Raw genomic sequence first — 26,692 nt, forward strand, 5'->3', positions numbered from 1 at the left:
ACAATTTATCCTTTGAGATCTCTGCTTAAAAAGCTAGCTCCCTTTAATTAGAATATTACATTAATGATTACGCAAAATTTGATTGTTAATTTTGTCAAAAAGAGCATAATTTTTCAATGACACAAATAAAAACTTTTTGAAGCAAATGAATTATGATTCAAACTTCAAGTTAAATGAGTAAAAATATTTATTTACCGTTAAAAATCACATAAATTCGTCATTAGAACATAATTTTTAATCTTTTCTACGTAATTGTCTGCTGTCGTTGTTGTTTGTGAGCTCGCTCTGTGTTTAGCTCAAGGCTAACCTTTGTTTACATTGCATTTTTACTTCTCAGACATTTTCTCCCAACTTGAAAAAAGGGATAGTCAAGGGATAGTCAAAAACTGCTCAAAAATGCCTTGAAAACACGGATGACAGCATTTATAAAAGAAGATCTAATATCAGACGGTAGGACTAACAGACATTAACGCTTGTAGAGTGTTAGGTGTTATATTCAGATTATAACGTTTGGACTCCCAATTTAATGAACCAACCAATCAAAATTCATTAAAAGTCCCCAAAGTTTTAAATTCAACGAATAGGAAAATGTTATTTTAAAACTTTGTGGACTAGTGTAATATACAGCCAAATGTCCTCCTAACTCCTTGCTCAGAATCGAGGTAAAAAATATCAGGGTAAAATTAACTATCCTAGAAAAGTTGATATTTGTTGCGGAATATGGTAGGATTTTTCTATAAATTTGCTTAAATGTGTCTCTAGGAGCAGTTCAATAAGCGGCTCAGAGCGTCGAAAGAAAACGTGGACAGGGGAGGATTAGAATTTCGCGTACAGACGATTATAAACAACCAGCTTTTGAGATCCTAGGGTGAATTTTGTTGAAATTCATTGGGAATTGTCTGGCCTGATATTAATAAGAGAGAAAGCTCATAGAGCTAGCAGACAAATGCATATAGAATTAAATTGTCAGCTACGGCCGCTAGGTGGCAGTAGAGAGACGTGTGAAAGCTCGTAGCTAGCAGACGGATGCCTATAAAATTAATAGTTGTCAGCTACAGCCGCTAGGTGGCAGTAGAGAGACGTGACGTAACAGGGAGGACCTCTTACGGATTAATTTTGAAATATTTGTAAATTGGGCCCCATCGGCAGGCAAGAATAATGGCAGGGGCCATTTTGAATAATAGAGGAGCACTCTATGAAGGCGGTACGGGCCAAGTTCAAGTTTGCAATTGCGGTAGACGGAATTTAGTCGGACCGGTACAATTATAGTATACCACGAGGGAGAGAGGGGGCTAAAGGAAAGCCCGTATATTCAATCATTCTTATTTTAACCACGGAACGAGCAACATCTAAACATAACAGTGAAAGAAAACCTAAAAGAGTTTGAACGTATTTATTTAAACTTTTCGCTTGTGATATGGATTTTAAGCTTAATAATATTTTTTCACCCACCCTCCCATCCCTTTTTTAACTTCTTTTTTCATTCTTATTTCCACGAAGAATTTTATATAAATTTTTCCTTATATCTTTTCCGCCGATAAAAACATTTGACAATTAACGATAAGTTTTTATTTTGTAAATCTTTTGAAAAATAAAATTTTTGTTTAATATTTCATTCGCCGCAATTCTTTGATTTCCATACGTATTTTCACGCACATTTTAGTTCTTTTTCTACGCCTGGTTCTATCCAATTTCCAATTTTAAGTTTATAGATTTACAATGCTACTTCCCTTTATTTTTGCAAGAATTTTCCCACAAATTTAGATTTTCTTTCATTCGATTTTTAATGAATTTATATATTTTCAGATTTTTCCTTTTCACAAGCCTTGATTTTTTGCCGTTTTTCTTTAATATGGCTGACGCTGAGGATGATGTGCAACTGCCCGATATTGGCGATATCGTCCAAGACCTCCCAGTGTTTGATGAGGAAAACGGTTTCGAGCCTGTTTCTCCAGGTAAGCATAGTGATTAATTAGCTGCGGAAGTATTGTTATTCTTTTAAAATTTACGGCAGTGCCCAAACATTTGCAGAAGATAATAAAGAACAGGAATGATAATAATAAGAAATCTGAATAAATTAAGGAGTATAATTTACGTGACGATATTTGACTGCATATTTCTAGTTTATTACTGTTGTTTTCAGTCAACGTACATCCAATATCAAATTTAATTCGAAAGAAAATCACATAACCCATGTATGCTTTGCAACCGTTTTAAGGGGGCAACACATTGTATGATTGCCGACCTCTTCATTTGCCCACCAAAAAATTTTTCTATTGTAAGATTATTTTTTGCTTATTAGAATTTTCTTTATTCGTGATTTATATTTGTTTTCCTAGCACCATTTTAGTTATGTTTTTCCTACCCTAAAAAATTTTTCGCATGAAAATTGCGATCTTCAAAGGTTTATTTTGCTCAAATAAAATTTTATATTTTTAGCGGGAGATAATGACGACGGTCAGGACTCGGCCAGCAACGATGACAGCGACAGCAGTCACAACAGTCACCCTGCTCCACCGCACATATCACCACATGTGTCACAGCAGCCCCCTTTTATAGATGAAATAGCGGAGGCTGACCGCATGAATGTGGGAAATGAGAGAGACCCAGCCGAGTTGTTGGCAATGGTGGCCGACGGTGCCCCTTTCGGGCCTAGGCCTTCAAGAGCCTCTACACCCCTCATTCCAGCTCCAGCGTCGTACATTCAACAGGAAAGGGAGCGTTATGGGCAGCAACAGGAACAGTACAGGACAGCCCAACCCCATCCTCAACATGTCCCACTTGGCCGCTCTGGACCCGTTCCCCAACCCTCTCAAAACCAGGCGCTAAACTTTCACCATGTCAGCATTCATGCACCCTCGAGTTTCCCTGGGGCTGCAGGAGCCAGGCCACAGAGTAGTGCTCCAAATGGTCGCGCACGGCACAGATCTGAGGAGACGGCTAGAGTCCCCACAAGTTTGGCTCAGCCTTTTATCCCGCCAAGAAGTCAAGCCCAAAGCAGAGGTTCAGCGACGGACAGGCCACAGGCACCAGATACACACCCAAACCAAGTTCCCAACAACGTCCTCATTGATGTCATCCGGATGTTGGCAGAGAACAGGAACCAGGCTGGCAGCAGGCAACAAGCCACAAACTCCCCCCAGCCCTCGACCAGCGGCGTTGCCGTTTCAAGCCAGCAGCTCCAGAGACCGGCCGCACAAATGGCCTTACCACAGAACTATGCTCAGGCCACTCCATTCCCCGATGGATGGCCAATTGTGGCGCTACCTAGCAGGAGATTAATTGGGGGCATTCTCACGAAAGCTAAGCCGCCGTCGTTCTGTCTCGCACATTATGCCGTAATCCAACAATCAAGGCTGGGTAAAATAACTGAAGTCAACGCGCAAAGCTGCCGTGACTCCAGTTATTTAAAACTCATGCAGAAAGTTGGATTAGACATATTGTCGGTACAGAACAACGTCGAGGTAAAATTTACATAACTTTTTTCAAAATTTATTTCAGCGTATAAAGATCATTTTGTTTTTTGAAAAACCTTTTAAAATCACACAGTTTTTACTAATTTATTTAAAACTCCACGGGACATTTTAACGTTTCCTACACATAATAGTCAATTCTTTATGAGACCTATAGGTAAAAAATTTCTTATTTTATAATAGGACGCGGTTAGAGAGTTATACAACATGCATTTACCCCCAGAGGCACATGGTTCCATCCATCGGGCTATGGAGTTCGCATTAATGGCTGTGGAACTGTTGAAATTCATGTCTCTGTACTCAAGCTTGGCGTTTACGAACTCCCCCTCAGTTATAGTCAAGTAAGTTTTTGTTATTTCTACAAGAGCCTCGACATCTCTTTTAAATACTGAGCAGTCAGCACATCGGCTGTTTTTCATTAAACGATAGAAAGGAAACGAAGTTGCTGGTCATGCTCCTAGATCTTTTATAGCATAGCCATTGCAGTGTCAAATATGGGAATTTCCCTTTCCATGAGCTCCAATATTCAACTATAAGTCAATTGTCACAAATACATATTTTAGATTCGCCTGTAACGATAACCGTGAGGTCCTCCATGGTGAGCGCCTCACCCGACTCAATAATCTCCGCAAGGAGCACGAGGAGGGTGAGAAGCGCAGGAGAGAGAGGGAGCGCGAGGCTAATCAGAGGCCAGCCGCAAAACGCTTTACAGGCATATGCCACAATTGGTGAGTAATGTTTTATAAATTCTTTTTATAGTTCCATAAAAAGAAATATATATATTAGTTTTTGGCAGTTATCCTTCAGATTTTAAAAAAAAAAAAAAAAAAATTTTTTTCACATTGGCCGTTCTATTGGTCTAGGTTGTTTACAAATATTTTGTTTTTTGCCGCTTTATTGCGTTTTCATTATAAAATCATCTTCACAAGCAATTTTGGGTGAAAGTTCCGTATTGATTCTCAAGTTTTGTTTCCATAATATGCATACAAAAATATTTCTGATTTTATCGTTGGCCTATATTTTTCAGCCAGAAGCAAGGACACAGAGCCTCCCAATGCAATGCCCCGAAAAAGAAAGAATAGGGCGAGGCATCGAGCCCGACACTTACGGCTTCCTCTGCTCCGCAGTCGCCTATTAAGTTCCAGGAGCTCGATAAGTCAGAAATTTTCTTTCAAGACACGACCAAAGACAGCCAAAGCCCAACCTTTGACCAGGACAGCAAGAACTTTGATATCGACGGTGAAATTCATACTGACGTTTTTAATCCTAAATTAAACATTACTCTCAGTGACTCTTTAGTAAAATCCTTAAGTGACATATCTGATCAGGATTTTGCTGACTTTATCGACAACCAAATAAATGAACTCAGCTCGAAAGGTTTTGGTCCTGTCTCGGGGGGAATACATGATCCTCGAGCAATCATGTTTTACGATAAAGTCCTCCAGGCAAACGATTCAGTTTTAGACTTACTACATAACGGTTACAAGCCGGACATAGTGACAAAGTTGCCAGAGGCAACTGACCTTAGAAATAACCTAAGCGCTTTACAAAATATTCAGTTTGTATATACGAAAACTGATAAGTGGATTAAAGAGCGCATAGTGGCAAAAGTTAATCATAAACCCTACTTTGTTAACCCCATCACCGTCGCACAAAAACTCGACGGTGAAGGGAATCTCAAGTTGCGCCAGTGTGTCGACTTGTCCAGGACACTCAACGATTGCTTGAGAAAAGTTAAAATGAAGATGGAGGATATCGGCGCGGTTTTGCCCAGAGTTACACCTGGCTGTTGGATGTCAGTTTTAGATATCTCGAGTATGTATTGCCACTTACGGATCCATCCCCAGTTCCGCAGCTTATTTGGATTCGCAGTTGTAAATCCTTCTGGTGTCCGCGAGTTTTATGAATGCTTAACTCTGCCATTTGGAACAGGTAGGAATTCTTTACATTTTTTACATTTTTGTATATTTTTCGACGAGGGGATGCTTAAAGAGCATAATGAAATGTTGCAAAATTTATTGACACATATATCTTTTTGCGGCTTAAGAACCCTAAATTTCGGCGAATCAAAACGCAAAATGTTTATCGTTTTTCCTTTGGTTTTATGCAGTTCATTTTTCGAAAAAAACCCTTATGGGATCATTCTTTTTTCGTCACAACAATTTTTAGAATTATTTTTATTAGGTCCAGCAACTTTCATCATGAATTCCCTCATCTTACCGATCAGGAGATATTGTCATTCACGAGGTGTCGATATTTCGACCTTCGTGGATGACTCTATCAACTGCGCATTATCCAAGATAAAAGGGACAGCCAGCTTAAAGTTCATCAAATTTATGTTTGAATGCACAGGGTGGGAGCTCAACATTTTGAAATGCGTTGGTCCTACTACCGTTCTCTGTTACCTGGGTTTTAACATCAACTCTATTTCAATGAGGATAAGTGTCCCACAAATGAAAATAATCATTTTAACAAATGATATCAACAAAGCGGTGTCAAAGTTCAATGAAACGGGATTCATACACGCCAAGGAACTCGCTCACATCCTTGGCGTGTGTTGCCATTTGATCAGTTCCCACGGAAACATAATGAGGGTTGTCACAAGAGCATGTCAGCAGACACTAGGACAGACTGTCCAAGAAGAGGGATGGAAGGGATCACTTGTCATTAACGCTAGAATGCTCCAAGAGTTCGACATGCTCCAGACTTTCTTAATAAGGTGTGTACATAAGTTCTAATCGACGGGAAACTAGTAGTTTCGGGGTTCAAAATATTTTTCAAGTTATTAAGCCATAAGTTTTTTACACTTTTTCAATCCATAAATTTCGTTATTATCACCTCAGAAAGAAAATTTTTTAACATTACTGTAGTAATTGTAACATTGCTGTAGTAATCAATAAAAATCTTTTTGTTTTAGTTTCAACGGGCAACCTGTGAATCGCTGCAATGTCACTATCAACATCATTCAACCAGCGAAACAGGCAGTGTTTCTAGAGGCAGTTGATCCCCTGGAAATTGCTCGACTGGAATCCGTTATGGTTTCTGATTCGAGCGATTCCAGGGCTTTTGTTTATGAAGCGGAACAGCTGCGCATAGTCAAGGAATTCCCATTTGAGATGTCAGAAATCCAACAGTCCAGTACTTTAAGAGAACTGCTGGCCGTCTCCAAGATGTTCCAACAGGAGGCTTTCCTGGAGCAAAACAGGCATAAAACCGTAGCCTGGTGCAGTGACAATCGTGGAATGGTAAGCATATTAAACCGCGGATCCAGGGTTGAGATTCTCCAGCGCCATGTCATTGACATCAAATTAGCCCAAATGAGATATGACATAAATCTCCTGCCCGTATGGCAGAGGCGCAGTACACTCCTTCTCAAAATCGCAGACGAAGGTTCAAAGGTGACAAATACGGACGAATGGGGTTTCAAAATGGAGGATTATGACTTAATATGCAGAAAATTCAAAGTTAAACCCGTCATAGACTTAATGGCAAGTGCCACAAATACTAAATGCCCTTTGTATTTTTCTAAGCTGCCAGATAAAGCGGCTGCTGGAACGGACTTTTTCATACAGCAGTTGAATAGCGATCAAGTTATGTTTGTATGCCCCCCCATAAAATGTATCATACCAGTATTGCATAAGGTTTTAAGCTTATCAGCAGCCACTATTGTTTTTGTAGTACCATTTTGGCAATCTGCCTGTTATTGGTCACAATTCATGGAGGTAGGTAGGTTCAGATCTTTTATAAAAAGAATTTTTGTATTTAAGACAGAGTTTTCATCTGAGGCATCTGATTGTATGTTTAAAGGGGTATGCAATTTCTCCATGATTGCTTTTTTAATCAAAACCTAAATATGCCAAGTATTATGTTGTTAGTCATTTATTATGATATTTCAATTTATTATTATCTGTGTGGGAAGCTTGTATGATCGTAATACCTGATCCTCCTTATCTGTAATCTAAGAATAATTATATAACGTAGATTCCAAAATAGATTTTTTGGTTGCTTAAGAAATTTTTATAGAAAAATTCTATAATTTAACACATTTATTGATGACATTTATCATGAGGCCGGTATATCTGGAATATATTCTTTCCACACAAAATGTTATATGTATTTTTATGTTTTTTGTATTCGGACAAAAAAGTAATTGTCCAACTGATTTTTCAAATATGTTTTTTACCCTTTTTGGCCGACGCTAAAAGGAAGCAAGAAATTCGTTTCTTAAGATCTCAGATTGTGTTTTAGTCCACACATTAAATTGTACAAAGAATTTTACCAAAAAACGCATTTTATGATAAAGTCTATTATTATCGACCGTTTGTTTTTATATGTTTGTCAGATTTATCAATTTAGACCATTTCCTTTTTCGGAACAATACGCTTATTGAAAATTATTCTAGTCTGTGATATCAGAAAATTTATATTTGTTAAAGCCACATAAAAAAGCAATGGGATGTGATAGGTTGGGTTTGAAAAAATTGTTTCATTCTTTAGGCACATTTTTTCCAAAATTTTTAATTTTACAAAATTTGATAAGTTATAAATTATTTGTTATAAAACATCTTTCTTAAAGAAACTCTAACTTATTATACCCATTTCAGACCATTTTCCTAGAGTATTACCGGACGTACCCTCACAGATTTTGTTAAAATGGGCCGAGCCAGATATGATGCCGGGATTCGTGCTAGAGGACAACAGAGACCTATGAGAGGCAAGTATAGTCAGTTTAGTTAGATCCAGGATAGACAGGGTAGAGTCTTTTTTGCATTAGCGTCTTTTTTCTTAGTAGTCAATAATTGTAACATCATATTTAATCGTTTAATTTGACGAATGCTTTAAATCATCCATGTCTCAGGGAACATGAAGGTCACATGCGATAAGAATGAAAACATTTCATTTCCCCAGTTTAATTGTTTTAAACTTTGTTTAGTTGGTGAAAGTTTACCCGCCGGAATCTCACACAGGCCGGCGCTGAGGCTCATGAAGGCGGCCAGAGCTTTAAACCTATCACCAGAGAAGAACCGTGACGCTCTCCTGTATTCTTCCGCAAGAGCGCAGTCTACCACTAGTGTGCATTCTCATGTAGTCGAAGTCTACATGGCATACCTGAGAAAGAGGAATCTACCAGCGACCACGTTCACTGAGAGGATTCTGAAGGATTTCATACATCACGTGGAGAATATCCGAAAGCCGTATTCCTTTTTAAAACAAGTAAGTTTTTTCAAATAAGAAACTGAAATGCGTTTCAGGATTGTTAGATATCTACCATTAGGATCCAAGGCCAATATTAAATTATTTACACATAAGATCCTCCTTTTATATTTTTGTCGTAATTTGCATCAGGATTATATCACGTTCAAATTCATTGTCAACTAGGCATCAGATTTATCAAAGTTTATGTTTCTGGCTTTCCAAACTAAATAAAAGATGGTTCGTCTTTCCGTTTGAAATGTCCAGATATTCTCTCGTAACATAAACACGGCAATCAATACCTTATTACCCATGAATTTAGGTTCAAATTGAACGTTAAGTTAACAGTTGATAGCCACGAAAATATATGGCAAGCAATATCGTATTATTGACAAATCTAGGTAAAATTCGGAGCAGTATGTTAACAACCCATGAACAAATAAAGAATACGTTTTTTATTTTTTCAGGTGAACGGATCACTGAAAGCTTGGTCCTATATCATAGGCAAGCCGGTCACAGAATTCTCTGAGCAAGTATCGCGGCTCCTGGAAGGAGCCACCAGGCGCGCCGCGATCGAACGCGCACCTATTAAGAAGGCTACTCCCATACCCAAAGCGACTCTCACAACAATAATGCAACGCATCGCCTACGGCTACAGAAACATCTGGGAGATCCCATTACCAATCTTCAGAGCAGCAGTAGCCATCATTTTGCAATTCCATACCTTTACGCGCCTCGCCGATTTAGAGCAAGTCCGCGCGTGTCATATAAGCAAGGACACGATCGGCGGGGTGGATGTTTTGCTCGTCATCTATCCAAAGCGCAAAAACGACCAAGAACATGATGGAGTGCAGAATCTACTCGTAGCTGAGGGAGGAGAGACGTGTCCTGTGCTGCTGATAAACAAATATTATCAACGATGCGGCTTTAGTTTTATGGGCGAAGGCGTGTTGGATGAGAATTATTTGTTCTGCAGATCGAGTGTAGTATGGACTCCAACCGGGAAACAAACTGTCTCAGACGGCAAGTATATGCTGAGCCTCAACACATTATTGAATGATATCAAGAACATTTGTCGCCAAGCAGGGTACTTCGGTCCGGTAGGCCGAAAAAGTTGCAAGATGGCAGGAGTTTCTGCCGCTTGCGACGCTGGCCTATCGGACGAAGCCCTGCGCGACAAGGGCAAATGGCGGTCGGTCGAAATGTCGAGAATGTACCGCCAGATGACGGAGCCGTATCAAATGGCATTGTCAAGATGTATCACCATGCAAGATAATCCTTATGTAACAAACTTTGCGCGAGAGTCCGGTCAACCTATCTACAGGGACAACGGAGCGCAACGTGATTGGTGCAAAAATAATTGTTCTCGACATCCGACCGCCATTCCCAGAATTGTCGTTCATTCGCCCCAACGAAGGCATAGAGATATCACGATACAGCGGCCACAAAGTCGTCCAATCCCAACAGCCCAGAAACGATTTTCTTTCCAACCAGCGACGAACGGCCAACCAACCAGGCCGGGCCTGTTTCATAACATCGTGATAAATTCGCCGTTCACGGGCGGCAGGCAGCAGCCAAAATTCGTCGACGACGAAATTGTAAATGCCCATTTCACAAGGGACAACGAGACCTTCAGGTCCAAATTTAATATGGGTAATTAAGTTTATTACCAGTGTTTAACCTATTAGTCTCAATTTTTTAAAGTATTGTTTATGACCTTTGACTACATTGATAGTTGATTTTCCAAGGGAAAGTGTGTGAGATTTTTTCTAAAAAACAAAAAATCAAAGAATTTCGTTTAGATAATTTATTTATAAGAATTTAATATCAGGATCACGGATCATATTTAAGATCACTTCGATAATATAGTACAATGATTTTTTCATGTTTTTTCACCACACTTGTTCTTGGATAAAACAACTTGAACCACGAAAATTCATTCTTTGACAAAAATCTTTTATATACACGAAAATTCTTTATGACATCCGAAATATAAACCTTCGATTATAGTAATTCAATCAGTAAGCGTTTCAAGTGTTTTTATTATACCAGTGCCAAAATACAGTATCACAGATTTTATTTAATATTTGATAGTCATTTTTATATTTGACAAAAGTCTTTTATATACACGAAAATTCTTTGTGATATCCGAAATATAAGTCTTCGGTTATAGTAATTCAATCAGTAAGCGTTTCAAATGTCTCTTATTATACCAGTGCCAAAATACAGTATCACAGATTTTATTTAATATTTGATAGTCATATTTGACAAAAGTCTTTTATATACACGAAAATTCTTTGTGATATCCGAAATATAAGTCTTCGGTTATAGTAATTCAATCAGTAAGCGTTTCAAATGTCTCTTATACCAGTGCAAAATACATTATCACAGCATTTATTTAATATTTGATAGTTATCATTATATATTTTATCATAGAAGTTGTTTTTCATGTTATGAGAATTGTTGAATATACTTGTTAAAAGCAATGGTTTTGTTACATTATTTTTAATCGTTTTTCAAGCATGACCAAAAATTCGAATTAATCCGAACGTTAAAACAGAGATCAACAATTCCGGGATATAGTTTTATGGTTTCTTACGAATTTTCGCTAATAAGCGACGAATTTTACGTTCAAAAGATCATTCATACAACTTATTGTTACGTTAAACTCGATATCGAAGATTCAGAAGATTTCCCGAAATAGTTTATTTGTTTTGCATCACCGAACATCTTGAAATAAGTTCGAATTATATCGAGTCAAACACGAAATTCGCATATTGTCGCAATATTTCTTTCTTCCAACCGGCGAATTCGACACAAACAGTTCGGGTATTCTTTCGCCAAGAAATTTCAAAATATATGGAAACAGAAAAGCACAGAACCAGGGATAAAAATTTTTCGAAACAGCGCGGGGTAATGTAAATCAGATAAATCAAAGATTCACAATTAGGGCACGTTTTTCGTAAAAAATCAATAAAATTAGCGATTAAATTGCACGAAATAGACGTTCAATTATAAGAAATTTGTTCAATAAGATTTTACGAATACGTGTATTCGAGGCAAGATAAATACAGTTTTTTCATTCTTCGAAATAAGATATAAGTAGAGGCAAAGAACTTATTCTGTTCCTTTAAATTTTAAAATTTCCATTCTCGAAACTTGCAGGTTGTTTATAATAGGATCAGATATTCGTTCCGAGCCTTTCCTCGTTTTATTTCGACGTGCTTCAGACAATTATTGAACGCGAGGTTGGACACATTCCAAAGCAAATTTTGAAAAATATAGCTATGAAGAAATAATGTGAGGTTTTATTTGGAATTTTTCAAATGGAAAAGAAAAACGACATTTGTATGTGCGCGAAACCGCGGCATCAACTTTGCTCCAGCATTTGTCAACAAACAAAACAAAATAAAAAATAAACGAATTTCATTTTTTCGCTTATCCTATCACATTTTTATTATATATGAAGTAAGAATTCTTTTCTGTTCTGGTAAAATAAAGATATTTGATGGTTTTAGGCCAGTGATGTACACGATAAAACCTTCTATTCATGTTTCTTTTATATTTAATTTAACATTTAAAAGCCATGTAATAATTGTTCCCTTTTGAAGAATATCTACTTTTTTGTTTATTTTTCACTTGACAAGAGTTTAAATACAAAATAAAAGTAATGTTACTTCAGTAAATGTTGTTAATTATAAGGAGATTTGGAATATTTTCTACTTATTTTTTTTATTTTTAGTAATAAACAAGTGTAAATTTTCAGAAACGTATAAAGTAAATCATGACTACGGCTGCAAGACCGACCTGGGACACCGCAAAGGGTGGTACCGGCACCAGAGAAAGAGATCTGTCAGCCCTGTCCAAGCAATACAGTAGCAGGGATCTGCCCTCTCATACCTCACTGAAGAGTAGGGAAGCCGGACAAGGAACTACGGATGAGTTAAAGGTGATTTTCAACAAGGGGGAAATGTAATTTAGGCCTCCACTAATGTTCCTGCCTAAATACATGTAAATGCTTATTAATTGATTGATTGATTAAAATGCTTATTGATATACTCTATTAAATTAATATATGCAGTAGTAGGTTTTTTTTGCCCCATGCTATTTTCGTAGAAAGGAGAACTAAATTAGCTAGGCTAGGGACTAACAAGTCAAGATACATCTTGTCATTTTTAATCTAGATTAAGTTTTGAATTTTTTTGCATTAAGTAACTACCTAACTAACTAATCTTCATTATAAACAATATATTACTATTTTATTTTAGAACAAAGACTTCAAGAGAGAGCTGGAGGAACGTGAGAAACTTGCATACAGACAAGCACAGAAGGATAAAGCAAGAAAGGAGGGAAAGGCGTTGGACTCGCCGCCACCAGTCAAAAGGAAATTATCCATTTTGATTTTAAAATTGATTTTTTTGCCATTTGTCGTAGGAGGGTGGTATTACCTTCCCAGGACCTACCAGAATCTACACTGCAAAGGAGAACCATATCGGTTCGACGATTAGCGTAATCCTTCGGTACAGTCGGACATTCTGTTGCTTTATTATAAGGATAGATAAATTGGATAATTATTTGTGTAGATCTCGCAATGAGGCCATTTCTATGGCAAATCTTGATGCGGACGATCCTGTGGACGCCTCGGATAGCGATGAGGAATGTTTTCCCGTATTTTATTTCATTTTAATTACCTATACCAATTTAATTCACTTCTAAAATGAACAACTTTCTATTCCTAAGTAACCTAGTTATTAATGTAAAATATTATTATCTCTTAGTTAAAAGTGCCTTGAATCATCTTATTTAGGGTATTATTTCATATAAATAAATGCGGGAAAACAATGTTTGTGTTGTCAGGACGATGACAGTGATGATGATACTGCTATGCTCATGGCTGAATTAAACAAGGTATTTTTTAATGATCTGTTTTTTTCAATATCTCTTGTAAAAATTTGTAGCAGGGAAAAAATGAATCTTGTGCAGAATATACACCTCTGTATTTAGATAAAGGCAGAGAAAGCCCAGGAGGACGAGGAGAAAGAAGCCGCCAGGAGAGATGAAGAAGAGAGAATTAGAATGGAAAATATTCTTACTGGCAACCCTCTACTTAAGGTACAAAAAAATGGATAGGTAGATATTAGATTTAATTTTTAAATGGTATGATCGATATTTTAAAACCGAGCACAATCGTAGAAAAGCTTCTCTTATAAAGTGCTTTAGTCTAATTTTTTATTATTTTTATAAACTAGTTTATAGTGGCTATGTGGTGAACCATCCCTAATCTGTTTTATAGATAACGAGATTTTAACTGACAAGCAAAACAAACCTTACAACCTTATATGCATAATAAAATATTTCTAAAGTTAACTACCACCATTATTTATAGGCTTATTTTCATACAAAATATTGTTACTTTAGTAGATAATATGACATTACGTTTAGAAATATTATTTGACATATTATTCATAATTTTTCATACACACATTATTTAATTGTAGGAGAAGTACACTGACACAGCTAGTAAAACAGATATGAAGGTGAAGCGTAGATGGGACGATGATGTCGTCTTTAAAAATTGCAGTAGAGCCGAACCTGACAAGAAAGAGGCAACCTTTATCAATGACAGCCTCCGTAATGAGTTCCACAAAAAGTTTATGGATAAATATATTAAGTAATATTGTGTTTTCTTTTCATCATTCAGGATAAGTGAAACAAGTTATTAAAAGGATTTAATGATTTTTACTATTTTTCTCTCCCTTCTTATAATATTAGTAGAAGTTTATCAATGATAAAAAATTCATTTTTAATAACTTGTTTCCTTTCTTTATCCTTTCCTTAAATGATGTAATTTTTTCATATCCAAACTTGTAATAATTTTCTTGTCATTTTTTCAAATAAACCTATTCACATTTTATATAGTAAATTCTTTTTTCAGATTTGTCATAAATAAAATGGAGGATTGTTTTATTTTATAGTTGTATGTTAAAGAATATTAGATTTAAAAAATGGATACAAAGTTACAAGTTTTATCTGACAGTGTGGCCTTAGTGGTCAATAAGATGGATTTTATTTGTTCCTTAGCATCTGAACTTCAACTTTCTCAGGTTTAATTACATGCCTCAAGATGATAATATTAATGGATTAGTTTCACGGGAACACCCTAAAATGAATTTGTAAAGGGAAATTTTAAATAAGTAAAATAAGCGTTAGGATCATTATAAGTGTGCTGAAGATGGTTGTAAGTAAACATATCCCTAAAAATTGAAATTGGGAAGTGGCAAAACCCTGTGCATGCAGGGTACGCCACTGTGTTGGAGTAAAACTCCGTTTTACTTTTAAGAATAAGAAATATTAATATCTACTAATAATTTTTTATACAAAGTACAGAACTATGTATTCTATCATTGACCTATACCTGTTTGTCTTTTTTTACTATTTAATATTGATACATCGTTTTGTTTGGCCAACGCGTTATATTTCCAGTAGCTAAGTCATCTGAATTCTAAAATTTTCTAAATTTCTTCTACCCTTCTTTATATGTATGTATGTATGTATACACAGATATTGCGGCTGTATTACTGATTAGATAATAGGTATGTCATTAACTGAACTTGTCATAGGATTTCTTACTTTAGTATAATTACAGTTCATTGTTCTTTTTTTAAACTCTTTTATTTATCATTGTGAAATTACATGTAATAAAAATGCAGGAAATCAGCGAATCTCTGCAATCCGCCAAAAACTCTTTATCCGACTGTAAAATATTGATCCAAGTTCAGTTGATCCAAGTCACCAGCAATACAATAACCTTCGTTGAGAACATAGACCAAGATGATATTAAAACAAACAAAATATTTGTTGTCAACAATGATCTTGATCAAAGTGGCGCAGCTCATGTTCACGCATTGAAAAAGGTAGGATTAAAAGGAATCTGTTTAATCCCTTGAAAATATAGAGCCAGCCCCCCCCCCCCCCTTCTAAAAAACAGTAATAAATCTTTGCTAGACTTATAAGAAGCTTCACTGTAAATATGAATCATTTAAGTCCAGCGCTAAGAGAGATCTAACTTCAGCTACAAACATAGAGACACACATTCTCTTACTTTTATACAAGGATTGTCAAAAAAAGGAAATCTGTTAGGTATTGTAAAGACCATACTATTTTAACCAATTAAGGATATTTAAATAACAAATCTTCTTGAGTAAATCTGATAACTTCAACTTTTTTCTAAATTTTAAGGAGAACAATGTGAAGATAGAGAATGAAAATCAGCACCAATCTCTGGACAGTGTTGTCCATCAAGTTCTGGATAACCTGGACAGCTACGAGCCTGACGGTGCCGTAGAGAGTCTTGAAAGTGCCGAGCTTGATTCCAGACTGGTTGAAACTAAAATTGAGGTAAACTAATTTCCTTATAAAGTAACTGAAAATTCTAGTTCAATTCCGCTTATGTTGTGTCTGTTATAGTTACGAATTTTGTTTTCTGTTATTTTACATATTTAATGACAACAATAACATTAACAATAATGTATGTATTTGAAAGAATTAAGATTTTCTACCATATAGTTTTCGGAATTACTACCTATCAAGACTTAAAAACCATATATCTTGGGATATATGCAATGTTAAATTGTATTCTTGTAGGTTATGCCTACAATCCTTTCTAACAGAATATTAACTTTTGCAATCATATGTTTTCTATTATACCTACTCAAATAAAAAACTGGGGAATTTTTTTTCTTTTGCTTATTTGATAACCACTTATCTTGATAACTACCTAACCACTTATCATATTCTACAAATAATAAAGGGGGGGGGGGGGGGGGGTTTAATGCAACCATCTCGTAATCAGTGAGCAAATGGCACTTAGAATTCGAATTTCCATCTGAAATTTTGCATGAGTAATCCTTGGTCGGTCTATTTTCCCTAAATCGTACAAAAAGTTGGAAAAGTAACGGCTAACGGCTGGCGGCTCAGCTGTTTTGTCATTTTTTTGATATCTATATTGCAAATTAGTCACGAAACCTCTCTCAACATAATACTCTTTTCTACTCCAAAACGCTATCAAACGATTCTACACGGTAGCTGTTGGTGCTAGAAGTTTTAAAAATGGTTATTGCTATTATTTAACATGAATTAAACCAAAAATATGTTTTAAAAAGTTTATTCCTACGTAATTGATGATGAATTTACCCTGAAAATAGGCTAAAAACGGCTGAACGGCTGAGCCGCTAGCCGTTACTTTTCCAACTTTTTGTTCGATTTAGGGAAAATAGACCTACCAAGGATTACTCATGCAAAAGTTCAGATCGAAATTCGAATTCTAAGTGTCATTTGCTCACTGATTACGAGATGGTTGCATTAAACCCTTAAACCCTTACTTTACTACATGTTTGATGCACTTTCTTGAATTATCCTTTTAACGCTGTTCTAATGATTATGAAGGTTGAAGAAGACTTACCAGATCTCGACTTGCCTTTGGATGATTTGTTAGAAGAACCAACTGTTAGACGGAAAAGAAAAAGGTTGCAAAACTTGGAATTCTTACTAGCGCAGCTACTCTACAAGCTGCTTGTCCGATAGTCTATTACTAAATATATGCCCTTGCATCCATGACACACACACACACACAAAAAAAAATACCTAGACAAAACATTAAAAACAATTTACTTTTCATATATATTACTATTGCATTTGCTAAATTATTTATGTCTGTAATGTTTTACAACATACTGTTCTTTTTTCATCAACAGTACTGTTAGATTGCTATTATACAAGAGCTCCTCCTACGCCCTTAGCATCTAGGAGATCTGTATTTTGAAAGGTTATGAATTGGAAAAATAGCTTAAAACCATTCCAAGAAAATATATAAATAAAATAACCTGATCCATACCAGACCCTTTTTAAAGTTTTCCTTAAATGGCGAACTTAATGAGTTCAATGATTATCTAGCGAGATCCTGAGAGATGAAACAATAAAAACCTACTACTTCACATAATAGAATATAACTTTTCTATATAATAACTATGAAATTTCGACACTTTAGAAGAAGTAATGGCGGACAAACAGAAAAACCAAGTAAAAAGAGTAATGGACACATTGAGAAACGAGGCAGAAAGCCTAAAACCATCATTGAGCCAATAATAGTCGCTGCTGCTGCCACCTCGGATTTCCAAGATGACGAAGATTTTAGTCAACACATGCTTAATCCAGGTAAAATGTCTTGAAGCCTCTACTGGCAATTAATGTGGGAGATACCCTCCCTCCAAAAATAGTTAAAAACCTACCCTGGACCTATAAGAAGCTTTATTGTTTAGGAGAACCATATTGGCTCAGCGAGATCATTTGCTACAGACTAAAAGTTTACTACTTTATATCAAGTCCCGAATTCCTAAAAAGAGAGGAGTAGGTTGCGCTAAAAATCTTTAAAGGTGTGAGTTTTAAGGCTTAAAAATTGTAGTAGGACGATAATATTCACTAAATAGGTATGTGTGTTTCTTATTGAAAAGAATTATAGACAATTTTTTAAAAAGTTAACATAGATCGTTCTACTACTGTTTTTAACTTAAAACTCACAACCTTTACGGATTTTTAGTGCAACCTACTCCTCCCTTTGTTGAGTATCTTATAAATTCTAAGAAAGAAATAATACACTAATACATATATAGTAGAAGTTATTACATTTCGGAAATAACATGAAAAATTACAATTTTATATGTTTTTATTGCTTTATATTAAACATTAAAAAAATGGTAAATCCTTAGGTACTTTTAGTAAATTTTCCTTAATATGATTTTCCTTCCAAAGCAAAAATTAATTTTGTTTTCTAGATGGTGGAGAAATCGACGAAAATGAGGCTCATTATTTGTGTCCAATCTGTGGTAAAACTAAGGAAACAAGAATTAAATTTAGAGACCATGTCAGAGCTCATAAAACAAAGGTTAGATTTAATAATTTTGGTTGCGACGCTACTCTAAAACTCACTTTGTCCTTTGTCATAGTGAAGATATATGATTTACTTGTCTGCCAAAAAAATAGATGCCTAAATTTCACTTTTAAATTTCTAGGCCACCCTTATGGAAGTCAAATTTAAAAAGGGGGAGGTCATTTTCTAGTAAATTCCGTAAAAGTGTGTAAAGGTGTGTGTGTTATAAGGCCTAAAAATAGTAGTAGAACGATAAGGTGCTCCCTATTGTTCTATTCAATAGGGAATACAAATATATAGAGCACCTTATCGTTCTACTACTATTTTTTTTTAGGCCTTATAACACACACACCTTTACGGAATTTACTAGAAAATGACCTCCCCCTTGGTAATTTTTTTTAGAGTGTTTTTGAGATTTTCTTAAGCTAGGAACGAGATATTTCGAAAATTCTAAAAACTCCTGATTTCACTCCTCAGGGCCTCTTTAGGGAGCACCGTGAAGCCATAGTTGTGATGCAATAAATTTGTTACCCCGCCTAATTTCAAGGTGAAAAAACTGGGCATAATACTTGTCCAAGATGGTTCAAATTTTTACATAAGTGTTATTTCATCAAAAGGCATAATCAATTTCTTTCGCACTACTTGAATATAAAAAAAGGTGGGGGGAAAAATCCCTTACTGTCCGTCCATTATTTCTGTCCTTTGCTTTTTTGGATGTTGTTAACCTTGTTATCATGTTAAACTATTAATTCAAGAAAGATAAGTATTTTTAAAAAGAAAGTAATGAACACCAATTAACATTTATTTGTTAAAATCCAAAAAACATGTGAATAATAGAAACAAAGTTTAGATCATGGAAAAAACAAAGTAGCGGTTTTCGTCATATTTTCACAGTAGCCTTTCTTCTATTTGTAGCCCCTGTGGAGTGCTCTAACCCTGAGGGACAATCATTAACCTTACCTAATATAACCTATCACAAAAATCTGCTACTTCGTTTTCTTTCCATGATCCATTGGAACAAAAGTTTTCATGAAAAACAAACAAAACGAACATTGGATTATTTTTATTATTTAGATAAAATGTTTACAATGTCCCAGCATGGTTGCCAGATATGAGATGTCGAAGCATGTGAACGAGGTGCATGGTGGCCCCCCACCCAAAGTTCCCAAAACATTTTGTAGGCATTGTTATAAAAGCTTTCCAGAGAAGGAATTTAAAGGCATTGTTTATGTTTTACGATTGAGTTTAGTAATTACATCTCCTTCTTAAAAGCAAGGCTTTTCTTCAATAAGGGTCTGTACGTCCGTACGTAATGGTTACCTCTCTACATTAATTTAGGCATGTTAAAATTGTCCTATCCATTTCAAGTTTGGACAATGATTCCTTTAACAGATAGATTCGATTTAGCAAGCGCAGCAACTCTATAAACTTAACTAGAAAGTCAGCAAGTCCATTTAAAACAAGCTGAATTTTATTTTTTTTGAAAACAACTTTTCGGAGGTTTGATATAATCATCCTATTCATACGATTTTTGGAAATTGATTCCTAGGACAATTTGGTACAATTTTTTTTTTGCGAAGCATCTCTATTAACAAGTCCTAAAAATGTAAGCAAGTCCTTGAACAGAATTCTGTATTAAAAGTATCTGATCAACAATAAATGTAAACAATGAATCTGCAGTTCACGAAACCGTTTGTGGTCCAATACAAGTTCAATGTGCCGTGTGCGGGAAGATTTGCAATGGAAGAAAGAATCACACGGATCACATGAGAATACACAACCGTCCTGCCATCTATCCCTGTGATTTGTGTGATAAGAAATTTAGAACAGGTCAATTTTAGGTTAACAAAATTGAGAATGTATATTGAATACGTTGATATTGTGACAGGGGATTTTTGTCGTCATTTAGGTTGCTCAATGCTCATAATTACTTATGTTTGTGAGTTAATTTGTTATGACCTGCCAATCAAAATTAAGAGATTAAGAAATTAGAGGTGGAGGGGAGAGGAACAAATATGAGAATTTCTAATGCTAAGAATCAATATTTAAGCAAAGGAAAATTGATTTTTTGTTTAAAAAAAAAACATTTAAAGGGGTACTTGTACGAAATGCATTTAAACTTAAATTTAGTGAACTGCATATTTCTGTTAAATAGTTTTAACTACATCTATAGGACATACCTATATTTAAAAGAATTTCCATTTTTAACAGTTAGTTTTAAAAATATCAAAAATTGAAAATCATATTTTTTGGATATATGCAGCTTAAATGGCTGTCCTGTTTTTACATAAACAGCATAATGACTACTTTAGTGGTGCATAATTTAGTGTTGCTATTTATTGTAAGACAAAATTAAATATTCTAGATATAACTTATGCTTGTAATCAAAATCGTTAAATGCACTTCATGCAACTAACCCTATAATTATTAGAATATTTTTTTGTCCATGCTATAATGTTGTTCTCAAGTAAAAAAGATTTTAATTCAACGTTATAGCATAATTCTATATGAATAGAGTAACACATGTACCTTTTATAAACTATGGGCTCTAAAATGCACTGTTGTTTTAAGAGATTTTAAAAAACACTGTTATAAATTCGATGAATATTTTTATAGAAAATATGGATATATATCCTACTGGTTGTTTCTTAAAAACGGAAAACGCAGTTTATTTCGGTCCACCCTAATGTACTGTACAGTGTACAGTTATAATATTTATTAAGAATCAAATGTAAGCAAGCACAAGTCATTATATGATTATACAGATAAAAAGACAAAGACAAATATTACTATGTATTTAACTTTGTGTAGTAGTTGTAGTTAACTTATTTTTTTTTAATTTTGACTCAAAATTTGGCATAATACTGTAATTAGGACATGACAAGTTGTTAAAAAGAATAAATAAAATTTGGTTGTAATTTAAGGGGGAGGGTGGGGCCCGGGGGGGGGGCGTAATGACATCTAAACTTAAACAGTGAGCAAAATAGTGTAAATATTGAGCTAGATTCTTGAAACTTGGTACATAAGCCTAGTCCAATAAGTTCTACATCTAAATCTTATTTTTAGGTTAGGTAAGAATACCATGGGAAATGGGTTTTTTAGGCCTTTTTAGGCCTATTTTGGACTATTTCTACAACCCTACTTTACCGTGCCGTACATAGGGGGGTGTGATTCCTTATGGGGGTGAATGGGGAATAAAGGAAAAGGCAATCCTACCATATAGTCCTCAGATATCGGTCAATACGATCCTCCATGATCAGAGAAAGGATTTGGGTAAAGTCATAGGTGGGAATGGAGTCGTATCGAATCGTGGAGAAACATTTTATCAGGGTATGCGAGAATCTCTTACAATATCCACGTATTTTATATCCATTAACAGCAAAAAATGTGAATTAATTGAATAGTAAAACAATGAAATAAACTAAAAGTCACTAACTAAGCATGCATTTTCTCAAAATTATTATTTTTAATTATTTTAGTTGGTGAGATGACTCGTCACAAAACCCACAAACACATTGACCTCAAAACTTGCGAGATTTGTGGACAGGAAAAAGATGCATAATTTAGATAGATTAGCGTTACATTAGTGGCACATCCGCTTGTCATTAGGGAGGATTCGAATATCGGCCCTTACCACGTTGTAACTATCTACCTAGTGCTGCAATGACAGATGCGTAACAATGGAGAAAATTATATTGCCTTGGGTTTAGATAGGTGCAACGCATTACTAATTTAATGCACAATTAGAACTGCCAGACAAAAGTAAGGCAATTAAAGGGTTTGCATAAATTGGGGTGTTAGCGTCTTTGGGGCCTACTATTAGGGTCTGACCTTACGCATACTCTTAGATATGTCATTATAGATCATTTTTTAAAAAACGAATAGATGCCATTTAGAGAACTCAAAAGCTAGAGGAAAAAGTAAGCATTATGTTATGTTTCATCACCTCCCGCCGCCTTTTTAGCAATTTCAAATGTGCAACTTAGTATACTTTCCAATGTATAAAAACTTACTCAGAAATTTGTATAAAACTCATTTTCCCCACGTTTTTTTTACATAATATGTCCATTGTCCACATAATGTAATTTTTAATTTTTGTATCCGTGGACAAATGTCCTAAATAACTATACATTATGTATCTAAAATACAGGATGGCATGTCTATTTACAATTTGAAACATCATATGAAAATACACGATGAAAATCGGGAACGGCAATTCTCTTGTGACGAATGCGGGATGAGTTTTCACAAGATTCATGGCCTTAAGGAACACTTTATGATGATGCTATTAATCCTTTGTATATTTTGATTATTTAACTAAGACTTAGTACCTTCATTACCTTGTAAGGTTGTATTTTTACCACTTATGCACCATTAAATCTAAAGTTAAATAATACATTTTAAAGCACTGACTAATTTTTGTTCTTAGGCCATTGTTTGAAAGTTCTAACAGTTTATAAGCAGTGCCTGTTTCTGGGCAAAGACACAACTGCGACAAAGCAACTTTCAATATCTTGTGTTACGTTTTCTATCCTTAGGTTTTGATTAGTACAAAATCTAAAGTGTTTGTGGTATAAAGGCGCATATGTCAACGCATTCCGAAGCCAAACCATTTACATGTGATGTTTGCAATAAAGCATTTAAATATAAAAACTCCCTGGTGACGCATTTAAAACTTCACAATGAAGAACAGCCAAGAGTTAAGGTAAATAATTTTTATTTTATTATTATAATAGAGAATTACAATAGATAAATTTGAGTTTTTATAAGGCAAACTAGTACCAGAAATTTTCTTACTCAAATATAAAACAGAAAAACAAGATTTACACAGAATTAGATCATACACTCATAAAAACTTCTTGATGGATAGTAATGATTCATGGTATTGCCAATAAATCCATAAATATAGATGTATAACCAGACAACTACCTAGATCCCCCTGTTGGTGACCTTTTTCGTTTGCTAGTAAATTGCTTTCTTCTATTTTGTAGCGACTTGGCTGTGTTAATTTTCCCGACGCTATTGTTTGATTTTCGTAGACCCAATTGAAATTCGTTACAGGGTTCACAGGGATACAGTTATTTAACCCCTTCCCCCTCTATTGTTTTACTCTTACGAATTGCCTAATTTTTATTTATTTCAGTGTGAGCATTGTGGGCGTGCCTTTACAATAAAGAAATACCTGAGAAAACATCAACGACAAGTGCATAAAATTGCCTTCAGTAGTGTCAGAGCCAAACGATCTACAAACTGATTCCTTCTTAGTTAAATCTTATAAACTGTAGCAACCTCTCTTTTTGTAGATTTTTAGTGATTTTTAAAATCAAAAAATTATAATGAAAATAAGGTTGCTAAAGGCCTTAAAGATTCATCACTGATTGTGAAAGGGATTGTTTCTTTGAAGGATACTTTTTTCTTAATCAATTTTACAAATATTAATCTTTGTTTTGTTTATATTTATAAAATTTAAGAATTGGTTCAGAAGATTTTCTCGCAAAGAAATACTTTAATATTTGAAGAGGGATAAAACAAAGGCCAAGGAGTTCATATTTTTGATATTTTATTATCAAAGGGGAGAAAGAAAGAGGTGTAGATCACTTGTATATTGTATTTTTTTTATAAACCTGGAAACAGTTCAAAACTTGTTACAAAACTTACCTACCTAATAAGGGGGGGGGGGGGAAGTTTGTACAGTTATAGGAAATGAAATTCAGTACCAAATTTTGCCCTGGCCGTTTGGGCTTGTTTTTATAGTTATCAACCTAATTCTTTTTGTAAGCGCTCTTATATGATTGGATCTACCTGTAAAACTTAAAAATTGAATTTTGGGACTTTCCCTTAAAGGGGCTAGTGGAGCAAAAGACCCCCAAACACTAAAAGTTTAAGTTCTAAGTCTATTTTCTGAGATATTGAAACGATTTTTTTAATGAAAACACTTTTTAACAAAACCGAACTAAATAGCCAATACAAATTTCATTTTTGGACTTTCCTTCTATGGGCTAGTGGAGCAAAAGGCCCCCCAAACACTGAAATTTTAAGTTCTGAGCCTAATTTTAGAGATATTGAGACGATTTTTTTAATGAAAACATTTTTAACAAAACCGAACTAAGTAGCCAATACAAATTTCATTTTTGGACTTTCCTTCTATGGGCTAGTGGAGCAAAAGGCCCCCCAAACACTGAAATTTTAAGTTCTGAGCCTACTTTCAGAGATATTGAGATGATTTTTTTAATGAAAATATTTTTAACAAAACCGAACTAAGTAGCCAATACAAATTTCATTTTGGAACTTTCCTTCCAGGGGCTAGTGGAGCAAAAGACCCTCCAAACACTAAAATTTTATCTTCTGATTATTTATTTCAGTTATTTGAAAAAAAATTTCATTAAAAAAATCAGCCATAATATCTTTAAAAATAAGCTCAGAACTTAAAATTTTAGTGTTTGGGGGTCTTTTGCTCCACTAGTCCCTAGAAGGAAAGTCCCAAAATAAAATTTGCAATGGCTACTTAGTTCGGTTTTGTTAAAAATATTATCATTTAAAAAAATCATCTCAATATCTCTAAAAATAGGCTCAGAACTTAAAATTTTAGTGTTTGGGGGCCTTTTGCTCCACTAGTCCTTAGAAGGAAAGTCCCAAAATGAAATTTGTAATGGCTACTTAGTTTGGTTTCTTTAAAAATATTCTTATTAAAAAAAATCGTCTCAATATCTCTCAAAATACGCTCAGAACTTAAAATTTCAGTGTTTTGGGGGCCTTTTGCTCCACTAGTCCCTAGAAGGAAAGTCCCAAAATAAAATCTGTAATGGTTCCTTAATTCGGTTTTGTTAAAAATGTTTTCATTAAAAAAATCATCTCATATCTCTAAAAATAGGCTCAGAACTTAAAATTTCAGTGTTTGGGGGGCCTTTTGCTCCACTAGTCCCTAGAAGGAAAGTCCCAAAATAAAATCTGTAATGGTTCCTTAATTCGGTTTTGTTAAAAATGTTTTCATTAAAAAAATCATCTCATATCTCAAAAAATAGGCTCAGAACTTAAAATTTTAGTGTTTGGGGGGTCTTTTGCTCAACTAGCCCCTAGAAGGAAAGTCCCAAAATGAAATTTGTAATGGCTACTTAGTTCGGTTTTGTTCAAAAAATATTTTCATTTTAAAAAATCATCTCAATATCTCTAAAAATAGGCTCAGAACTTAAAATTTTAGTGTTTGGGGGGCCTTTTGCTCCACTAGCCCCTAGAAGGAAAGTCCCAAAATGAAATTTGTATTGGCTACTTAGTTCGGTTTTGTTAAAAAGTGTTTTCATTAAAAAAAATCGTCTCAATATTTCTGAAAATAGGCTCAGAATTTAAAATTTTAGTGTTTTGGGGGTCTTTTGCTCCACTAGCCCCTTTAAGGGAAAGTCCCAAAATGAAATTTGTAATGGCTACTTAGTTTGGTTTTGTGAAAAAAGTTTTCATAAAAAAAATCATCTCAATATCTCTGAAAATAGGCTCAGAACTTAAAATTTTAGTGTTTAGGGAGCCTTTTGCTCCACTAGCCCCTAGAAGGAAAGTCCCAAAATGAAATTTGTATTGGCTACTTAGTTCGGTTTTGTTAAAAAGTGTTTTCATTAAAAAAATCGTCACAATATCTCTGAAAATAGGCTCAGAACTTAAAATTTTAGTGTTAGGGGGTCTTTTGCTCCACTAGCCCCTTTAAGGGAAAGTCCCAAAATTCAAGTTTTAAAGTTTTACAGGTAGATCCAATCATATAAGAGCGCTTACAAAAAGAATTAGGTTGATAACTATAAAAACAAGCCCAAACGGCCAGGGCAAAATTTGGTACTGAATTTCATTTCCTATAACTGTACAAACTTCCCCCCCCCCCTTCATTGTAATCAAATAACTAAGAAGAATGTAAAATTGTAAAAGAACATCACTTTTTTGATGATAAGTCATTACCTATTGAATTATAACCTAGGTACTTATTTTAATAAATTGAAATATTATAATTTGTATTTTTTACACATAAATTGGTATTTTACACAGCTTATAAATTTGTTTTACATTCCAGTATTGAAAAATAGATAGTTGCCTACCTAAATAACTTGTTGATAAAAATATATTTC

General features: G+C 34.8%; 4 protein-coding genes across 4 annotated transcripts; all 4 read left to right on the forward strand.

The window, feature by feature from the left end:
- Positions 1 to 703: 703 nt before the first annotated feature.
- On the forward strand, positions 704 to 5,781 carry LOC145333677 (uncharacterized). Its single transcript, XM_080178886.1, has 2 exons — positions 704 to 1,955; positions 2,440 to 5,781. The coding sequence occupies exons 1-2, from the start codon at positions 1,787 to 1,789 to the stop codon at positions 3,477 to 3,479; spliced, it is 1,209 nt and encodes a 402-aa protein (XP_080035012.1). The 5' UTR covers positions 704 to 1,786; the 3' UTR covers positions 3,480 to 5,781.
- A 1,720-nt stretch (positions 5,782 to 7,501) lies between these two features.
- On the forward strand, positions 7,502 to 11,053 carry LOC145333678 (uncharacterized). Its single transcript, XM_080178887.1, has 2 exons — positions 7,502 to 8,186; positions 8,406 to 11,053. Exon 2 carries the CDS (start codon positions 9,298 to 9,300, stop codon positions 10,324 to 10,326), a length of 1,029 nt encoding a protein of 342 aa, XP_080035013.1. The 5' UTR covers positions 7,502 to 8,186; positions 8,406 to 9,297; the 3' UTR covers positions 10,327 to 11,053.
- A 1,375-nt stretch (positions 11,054 to 12,428) lies between these two features.
- c12.1 (spliceosome-associated protein CWC15) lies at positions 12,429 to 14,601 on the forward strand. The gene is made up of 6 exons (XM_080180207.1): positions 12,429 to 12,614; positions 12,934 to 13,047; positions 13,247 to 13,319; positions 13,521 to 13,573; positions 13,670 to 13,777; positions 14,164 to 14,601. The coding sequence occupies exons 1-6, from the start codon at positions 12,450 to 12,452 to the stop codon at positions 14,338 to 14,340; spliced, it is 690 nt and encodes a 229-aa protein (XP_080036333.1). The 5' UTR covers positions 12,429 to 12,449; the 3' UTR covers positions 14,341 to 14,601.
- Positions 14,599 to 24,454, forward strand: LOC145334660 (uncharacterized). The gene is made up of 12 exons (XM_080180206.1): positions 14,599 to 14,769; positions 15,376 to 15,579; positions 15,905 to 16,063; positions 17,111 to 17,190; positions 17,712 to 17,878; positions 18,496 to 18,605; positions 19,665 to 19,809; positions 20,271 to 20,420; positions 22,070 to 22,133; positions 22,737 to 22,854; positions 23,167 to 23,295; positions 23,734 to 24,454. The coding sequence occupies exons 1-12, from the start codon at positions 14,671 to 14,673 to the stop codon at positions 23,842 to 23,844; spliced, it is 1,536 nt and encodes a 511-aa protein (XP_080036332.1). The 5' UTR covers positions 14,599 to 14,670; the 3' UTR covers positions 23,845 to 24,454.
- The last annotated feature ends 2,238 nt before the right edge of the window (positions 24,455 to 26,692 follow it).

This window comes from Acartia tonsa, chromosome 12, assembly GCF_053477335.1.
Source record: "Acartia tonsa isolate MP-2025a chromosome 12, ASM5347733v1, whole genome shotgun sequence".
In the NCBI taxonomy this organism is placed as follows: Eukaryota; Metazoa; Arthropoda; class Copepoda; order Calanoida; family Acartiidae; genus Acartia; species Acartia tonsa.